The sequence below is a fragment of the Apium graveolens genome, chromosome 10, assembly GCF_009905375.1.
Source record: "Apium graveolens cultivar Ventura chromosome 10, ASM990537v1, whole genome shotgun sequence".
Taxonomy (NCBI): Eukaryota; Viridiplantae; Streptophyta; class Magnoliopsida; order Apiales; family Apiaceae; genus Apium; species Apium graveolens.
In genome coordinates, this window is record NC_133656.1 from 234227154 (window position 1) to 234236428 (window position 9275).

Sequence of the window (9275 nt, forward strand, 5' to 3'; positions counted from 1 at the left end):
CCTATTGATATTCCGTCTTGGCCGAAAGTGGACGTCGATTTAAAAGCCAAGATATGGAGTGATATTCAGGTTTAAATAAATATTGTTTTTGTCCAGTTTCATAGTAAATGGACACTTCTCATAAATAATTGTAACTATAAATTGTGTTTGTCATTTAGGAAACTTTTAAAGTGGCGCCGGAAAGTGAGGGGTTAATTTTGAAGTCGGCAGCGGCCAAGTGGAGACAGTTCAAGTCAAATTTAACATCTGATTATGTGAAGCCATTTGCTGGACAGAAAAAGAAGCTTGCTAAACCCCCCAAGAAATTTGTTGGTAAAGATGCTTGGAAGCGATTCGTCGCAATGAGGACCTCCTCTGATTGGGCGGTATGTGTTTTATTTATTAATTTACTATATATTTTAATTAATATATTTTAATAACTTAGCCGCCCATGAGTCAACAAATGACTAGTATTTTATTTTAATATTTTTATGCAGTCACTTAGTGAAGAACATACATAGCGTTGTTAGAGTTTGGCATAGTTGGTCAGGCTGTAATTTCAGCATACATGGCGTAAGTTTGTAGTCCCTTTTTTGTGAATTACAAGTTAAGAAGTTTTCGTATGTGTGTAATTACAAAATATTTATATATTTTGTAGGGTTTTGCATGCGGAGATTCTTAAGGCGAATCAAATGGATTTGTATGCTTTTATCGATTCATGAGCCACATGCAAATTAAACGATGATTTTGAAGCTTATATCGTTAGAAGGTTGAAAGAAGGGTCTTCTCGCTTATTTTTCATGCCCCATAATGAGAAGTAAGTCAAGCATAAATAATAGATATATGCCTATACCTGTTTTTTAATTTTTCTTGTATTTTTATAATTTTTAACTTGGATTTTCTTATTATAAAAACAGTTATCACTGGATTTTGATCATCATTTGGGAAAGTGAAATATTCATTCTTAATCCATTGTCTCATCCGAGAAGCTTCCCAGAACTTGAAGATGCATTGATACGGTATTTAATTTTCCCTATACAAATACATATCTATGAGTTTTTATTGAGTAGCAATATTTCATCCGTTGACACTACTAGCTATTAACTTTGTTTAACAGAGCAGTAAGGTTGTACAATGCTCAGACATGACGTGTGTGCAAAAATGGCAAAATAAAAAATCTTATAGTAAGAATTACGCACTTTAGTAGGGTCTTTTCAATTTTATATATAGAAATGTAGTCAGATATTATTTGCACTCGTAGTAATTTTTTATTTGGATATAGGGATCACCTAAGCAACCCGGTGGTCATGAATGTGGTTATGTAGTCATGCACTACATGAAGGATATCTTTCAAGACAAGGACATGAAATTCATAACTAGGGTAAGTTGTAATATTTTTGCGCCTGTAATTTGGTTACAATCTGCACTCCAAGACTCAGCCACCATAGTTAATTTATTTTGTGCTTTCTGCTTTGTTTATTGTTCAGTGGGCCACCAAGAATCGGAAGACGTACACAGCGGAGGAACTGGATGAAGTTCGTTTTGAGACCCTTTAACATGTCCGGGAATTTGTGTAGTGACTTACGAGTACTAGCCTTTTGACTTGACCAGTTTGAACCTGCACTTTTTATTTGGTAAATATTTTGGTTTGTATTAATGTTGGTATTTTGGGATGTGGATGATATAAGGGATACATGTCTATGGGAGTTTGCCTTTGATTGAAAATGCTTGTGAATATTTTGTTGGTTTGGTGTTGATCGGAGTTGGTCGGACTAGGATGATATAAGGGGTATATTTTGTGAATGCATTTATGGGGGTTTATTTTGTCGGTTATCGAACATGTGGATGTTGATTGGTAATGGACTAGTTATTGGAAATGGAGAAATAACATTTTGACTTGGTTATTTTGTTGATGTTATTTTAAGTTTTGTATGATTTTGGTTTTTATATATATGTAGTGTTCTGGTTTAGTTTAGTAGATATATTGACATCAGTTGGATGTTAAAAACCGATATAAATATTAATTTGACATGTACTACAGACATCATTTGCACCAAATTAACCGATGTCAATTACAATCAATAACATCATTTTGTACTAATGTCTTATTGACTGTTTTACATCAGGTAGAAACGGATGTGTATACCAGTAATAACAACAGTTTTGCTTTAAGAACTGATGTCTAGGTCAAACTTATACATCGTTTCCATTGTAAAACTGATGTTAATAGACCTAATATACATCGTTTTTTTCTAATTTACTGATGTAAATGTAAATTTAACCCTTGTGTATGACATGTTAAACCTGCTTAAAACCTCTTATTATTCTTATATAAAAAAGCATCAAACACTATTTTTTATATATACTAGATTATGAAGATGTTTTGCAACGATTCTGGACTGATGTAAAAAACAAAGAAACCGATGTCTATGGTCACATTTCACAACGGTTGTGAACCGATGTGAAAAAAAAAATATTTCTTTACACCCACGAAGACATCGGTTTCTGATGAAATAGACATCAGTCCAGAACCCATGTCTAATGCCCTTTTTCTAGTAGTGATTACAGAGCTAACAAGGATGCAAAGTCACGTCTTGCCATATTGCGTTGACATCAGTTTTGGCACTGTCGATTGGAGATGCTCTTAGATTTCCTTAACTTCTATTGGCATTAGGTACAATTTTGAAGTTCTGGACAGTGTCATATAGCTCAATATATGTCTAATGCAATCTTTGGTTGAGTATGCTTCTTCACCAGACAAATCTTTTGCAACATGAAGAGTTTTCTATATTAACTCAATTCTTAGTTTTGTGAGTTGAGGTTCGAGATCTTAATTTACTAAATGTGTCGATAGTCTTTATCTACACAGTTACAATGTTAATTTTTATATTGGTGGCTATGTAATAAAGATGAACAAGTACTATCAATCTAAATCTAGAGCAACTACTTCTATTTTAATTCTTTAAATATTTTTTTACTTTTATAGAGGGCATCCTCCATTTGATTCCACTTTGCAGATTAGGAATCATGGATTATTGTTTAGGATGCTCATCTTAAAACTAGCATTAAATCACCAAAAATATCTTACCCTGATCATTTTGCATGACCCGAAACTTTATGCTCATTTATGGAAACCACTTAATTTTTCAAAACTACGTATAATTATATTGAAATTTGCAAAAAGCACACCAACTCTTGGTGGGAGTAGAGATTAGTATATTCAACATTTGAGGTATAATTCAATTTAGAATTCCAAGGGAACAAATTTGTCAACTAATAAAAAATACTATATTTTATCTTTTCTTCATTTCACATCATTTTTACGCTCTTATTTCTTAAAACACTTTAATAGTTGGCACCCCAAAATGTCAATTTCAATAATTTAAAAAAAAAAGATGAAATATATAAGTATAATAAGTATAATTGAAATATAATATTTTATGCAACATTTGGATTACAAGTGAAGTTGACACGGAATGCCAACTTGTATCATCCCAAGTTAGCACCTCATGCCAACTAATTTCACCCCAATAACATCCTACAACTTCAATGAATGAGAGTGCAATCAAAGATGTCAAGTCTAGGGATGGCAATCGGGTCGGTCGAAACGGGTTTAGCAAAAACCAAACCCGAACACGATTATTTTTGCCAAACCCGAACCCAGAAAAATCAAACCACTAAACCCGAACCCGAACCCATCGGGTTCGGTTTGGGTTCGGTTCAGATTCGGATTTGTAGATCACTATCAAATTGCACTTTAATTTGCACAAACTCTGGTGAAAAATTATTATGATCTAATTTGAGCAAAGTGCTTATAAATATGACGATATTGAAATTTTTGGGGTTGAATTGGAGGGTTCAGAGAAGAAAATGGATTATACCTCTGTGAATAAAATTGTTAGTAAAATAATGCAACAATCTTGACCTTTAGTATACTTGTATTAAACATGCTTGCTAAAAATATATTTCAACGACTTTAATGCAATAGTTTGTAAAAAGTATAATTTTTTAGTACTAATATTAGTAATATATTATATTATATATTATATTATTAGTTATAAAATTTAAAATATTATTTACATATTAACACGGGTTTCAGATCGGGTTCGGGTCAGAACGGAATGGGTTTTGGGTTTTCGGGTTCGGAACGGTATGCCTTAAACCCAAACCCGACCCGGAAATGATTCGGGTTTAGAAATCAAACCCGAACCCGAATCCGAACCCGAATCCAAACTCGAAATATTCGGGTTCGGTAAAACCCGACCGGATCGGTATGGATCGGGTATTCATCGGTTCGGTACAAATTGCCATCCCCTAGTCAAGTCATGTCATGCCTTACACCACTCTTGTCTATTTGGAGATACTCTTAGATTGCTTTAGCTTTTATTGGCATTACATACAAATCTATTACCACTAACCACCGCCTACAAATATCTAAAATTTATTATAACTAATTACCACCAACCACCGTCTACAAATCGATAAGAGCATTCACAATGGAATCTCCATACCCATCCTCAAAAATTTACTATAAATAGTAATTCCCTAAAAAAAATTCAAATTTTATTTACTTTTCAAAAATTTCTTACATCCCAATCCTCATCTCTATCTCTATACTTATTTTATTAACTCTTTCTCTAACCTTTTTTCACAACTTCAACCACTAACTAATATTTTAATATATCTCACTCCTTCCTTACATAATAAAAGTGTTTAAAATATAGGACGGGGAATCAAAAGTAAGTCCCTATATTTGGGGACTCAATTAGTTGTCCCTAAAATTTATTTTGAAATAGAAACCGGATGTAAGCTTATCTTTGTACTAAATTTCAAGATTTCCTTAAAATATGGGGATAAGGGATGTACGGGGAGTGGGATGAGAATGCTCTAATAAAGACAAAGTAGAAAAACAAGCCATGGTGCCAACTAATTCAAGGCACCCAACTACTTTTGTCTTTTAGGTGTTACCAAATTTTCCAACTAATCAAAAATATTATAGTTTATCTTTTCTTCATTTCACATCATTTTTACTTTCTTCTTTCATACAACATTTCAATAGTTGGTATCCCAAAATATCAATTTCAATAATTTAAATGAAATTTAAATGAAAGATGAAATAACCAGAAACTTTATGCTAATATATAGAAACCATTTAATTATTCAAAATTACATATAGGTGTATTGTAAGAGGCACATCAACTCTCTGTTGGAGTATAGATTAGTATAGTCTACATATGAGGTATAATTCACTTAAAATTTAAAGGGAACAAAGTTGAAATGATCCAATGGAGTGTTAAAATATAGTATTTATATAATCGATAAGCACTATTCCTAACACCTTAACATTTGGAAGAGTTGTTTAACTACTTGACATAAGAGTTTAGAGAACGGTCTCGAGTTAAAATCTAGTGTATATATATGATTCTAATTTTGTTTCCTAATACCTTAAACTTTTGGAATAGTTAAATACCTAACATTGAGCAATTATGTTCGACTTAAGGAGTGTTAGAGGTCATTTGGACATGAAGAGATGTCCGTGAAAAAATAGACCCCATGACAATGACTTCATTGATAGAGATTTCTTGAGAAATTGATGGGATTGTATGTAGTATTTCTAGTAGTGTAACTAGGTGAAATAAAATGAACATAGAAAGTATTAATAATCAAAATATTAAATTAGGTGAATAACTTTCATTTTTCGTCATGTTGTGCATATTTATCTTGATCAGAAAGCCAATTTGATATTTGAATTTGTTGAAACCATCGTGAATCAAGAAACTGTTTATTGTTTATTATGAACTTATACTTACAAATATTTAGCAAAAAAAAGTTACACTAAAATCCAGGGAAGAGTATAGATCAAATTTGAAAGTTCAGGTTCTATAGCTATGGATTCAAACAATACCAAACACATATGAGCAAGCCATTGAATAACAGAAATTATGACAAACACAAACACAAATTACTATTAATAAAAATCATCAGAAAACCCACATGTTCAAATAATAACGACTTAAATACCAATTATTTAATAATAGTTCCAAGAAGCAAAACCAAAATACCGATAGATTCAAACAAATCAGAATAAAACATTATATTAAAGATAGATCTTGAGCAGTTGCTTCTTCGTAGCCTTGGTGTTGCAGGTCGGGCATTTCTTAAAATTTTCCATTGATTCGGCTAAGCAGGCGCCACAGAAAACATGGCCGCACACCTTGATAGCTGTGGGCCGAACATAAGCGCCCAGGCAGATCGGACACTTAATTGCAGGCTCATCAGCAACTTCAGCTTCAACTGCAGCTTCAACCTCTTGACCATCCATTTTTTGCTGAAATAGTACTTCTATTATTAGTATACTTAAATGAATTAGCCATAAAAATAAAATCAATTAGCTCATTTTTAGATATATACCGATCTTCATACTTCACAATTGATTATTAGGACTTCACAATAATAACTGATATAGTGAGGTTCTATAAATTATTATAAGTAGTATCAAACTCCTATTTTCAAATATAGTTTTACAGATAAATTATTAGTAAGCTTATTTAAACGAACCAAACCAAACCAACATGTATAGTTGATACATCAAGATTACATGGCTAGTGTCTGCAGATTTAATTCACCACAATATATTAGATACTCTAGTTTAAAACTTGGATGAGTTTAATATTTCTTAATATAGGCTAATGTTGGTTTAAAAAATAAAATTAGAGATAACTAGCAAATGACAAAATTTGGCATTCTTGCATTTATTGCAAAAGTCAATTACATTTAAAGAATAATAAATTCATTTATACTTTAGAAATGAAAATAAATGATAAGATCAACAACTAGTATATAAATTTTGAGTAATATTACTGTCTAACCACCATACTCCTAAATAAATAAATGATTGTACAGAATATATAAATAGTTGGTGCAGTGGTTGGTTGAGATATGCAGGTCAAAAGTTTGATTGATATGCGTTTATAATTAATGAGAAAAGAAATAATAATTGTCTATTTATATTATTAGTTTATGTGTACGTACTATTCAACCAATTATAAAACACAAAGTTACATATCAATCACTAAATAAAATATGAGAGGAAAGACAAAAAGGTAAGATTCACACCTCCAACAATAATAGCCTGTCCAGATTGATACTTAAAGGTGCAAAAAGGGGACGAAGTACTTGCAGCAGGATTGAAAGGGGTATCAAAGGTAGAGCTTTATATAAAACTCTAGGAAATGCTTGTTGGCTTGCACCTGACCTAGGTAGCCCTGAAAAATAAAATGTTAATATAAATAAATTTTTAAATAAAAAAATATATAATTTTATTATTTTTACAAAGCAAAATTAATTAAATTGAATTTATGTAATTATCTACCACATATCCGGAGAATGTTAATAAAATTATACCTGAAAGATCTGTCTGATGAAAAGCTGGGTTGCTTGCTGAGGAGTTGATAGCAGCCGAAGGATCCATGTTCTTCTACTACTACAAAGCAATGACCAATAATGGTCATAACAAAAGAATTCAAAATTATTTTTGCCAATTTAAAAGTGGTAAAAACATATATAATAATTACAAGCAAATGCTTATGACCTCTAAATACAGCCAAAAAATGGGCCCTTTCTTAAAAATGATTTTTGTAAAATTATTTTTCATTGACTTTTTAGAAAAAGATGCTATAAGAAAGTAATTTGCAAAAGTAAGATTGTGCAAAAATACAACTAATTACAATTTTATGGCCAAACACTGCTGTTATATTTTATAAAGTAAAAGTTAAAAAATTTCCTCTAAATTAACTTGCTTTTATCTAAAACTGTCACTATGGATGGTTTGTTTCAAATCATCGCTAATTCTACCAATCATGTAACAAACAAAAAAGATTGATAATGAAAATTCAAAACTAATTATATTACAATTTGTTTATCATGATCGGTTAAAAATTCCTCTCCCATATATATATATGAATTCCTTGAAAGAAAAGATCTCAAGATTTCAATATGTATCATAATCACAAAAGTTTTATAAGATAATTATTTTAATAAACTAATGCAGCAAATGAATAAGAGATTATACATTTGAACCAAAAAAATCATTTGATTAAATTGAGAATATCACTAAATTTCATCAACATTCTGTTTATTCCTATATACCTTAAAAATAGTAATATCAAGTTCACAGAAGAACAGTTATGTATACTCACAATGATATGATCGGTGAAAAGTGATTGTGGGATTGGGTGGATATATATACACCATAGGCGGATATTTCTAAGTTTCAAAATGTCAACATACTTATCTTTAATTTTAAGTTAATTTTTGTAACGCATGAAAACAAATCTAAGATTTTTTGTCTTTTGTGAAAAAATTAAATATTTAAAATATGAAATAGTACATGGTTTTGAAACGTGGTTCAAAACAAGTTCTCATTAAATACTGAATTTGTTCTCATTAAATAAAAAGATGTGGTACCTTGCGTATTCTTATTTGTAAAAATTTTAACTTAAATTATTATACTGAAAATGTTAAAAACAATTAATGTCTTTTGTATGATTTTTTTTTTAATTTTAAATAAAAAATTTAAAGTTTAAAAAACATATGGAGTGCTTACTTACAAAAACAAATTAAATATCATAATAATTTCATCATTTTAAAATTATTATAACCAATTACCACCAACCACCGTCTACAAATCTATAATAAAGACAAAGTAGAAAAACAAGTCATGCATGGTGCCAACTAATTCATTTCAAAGTTGAGGCACCCAACTACTTTTGTCTTTTAAGTGGTACCAAATTTACCAAATAATAAAAAATATTATATTTTATCTTTACTTCATTCCACATTATTTTTACCCTCTTCTTTCATAAAACACTACAATAGTAGGCACCTCAAAATGTCAATTTCAATAATTTAAAAGAAGGATTAAAAAATATAAGCATAATAGAGATATAATATTTTATGCAACATTTGGATCACAAATAAAGTTGACATCCTACTTTTTGGGATGTCAACTTTATCACCCCAATTTGGCACCCCCATGCCAACTCTCTTCACCCCAATAACATCCTACAACTTCAATTACAGAGCTATCTCTTAACCCCAATAACATCCTACAACTTCAATTCACTACTAAAAAAGGGTCCATAGACATCACCCTTTTAACATCAGTCGAAAAAATAACCGATGTAAAAAACAAGTTTTACATCGGTTATTTTCAAACTGATGTTAAAGACATGGTTTTACATCAGAGTTTTAAAAAATCGTTGTCTTAAGAGTATTTTTTCAGAAAATATAAACTT

General features: G+C 30.6%; 1 protein-coding gene across 1 annotated transcript; it reads right to left on the reverse strand.

Moving 5' to 3' along the window:
- Positions 1-5925: 5925 nt before the first annotated feature.
- Positions 5926-7470, reverse strand: LOC141689088 (E3 ubiquitin-protein ligase BRE1-like). The gene is made up of 3 exons (XM_074493263.1): positions 7384-7470; positions 7096-7244; positions 5926-6307 (listed from the first exon to the last, which is right to left on the reverse strand). Exons 1-3 carry the CDS (start codon positions 7448-7450, stop codon positions 6077-6079), a joined length of 447 nt encoding a protein of 148 aa, XP_074349364.1. The 5' UTR covers positions 7451-7470; the 3' UTR covers positions 5926-6076.
- Between the last annotated feature and the right edge of the window lie 1805 nt (positions 7471-9275).

Excerpts from the sequence above, each read along its gene's own strand:
- LOC141689088 (XM_074493263.1), bottom strand. The coding sequence starts at position 7,450 with ATGGATCCTTCGGCTGCTATCAACTCCTCAGCAAGCAACCCAGCTTTT. Across the intron at positions 7,245-7,383 it reads TCATCAGACAGATCTTTCAG|GGCTACCTAGGTCAGGTGCA; the intron begins GTATAATTTTAT and ends TTTATTTTTCAG. Across the intron at positions 6,308-7,095 it reads ACAGGCTATTATTGTTGGAG|CAAAAAATGGATGGTCAAGA; the intron begins GTGTGAATCTTA and ends GTACTATTTCAG.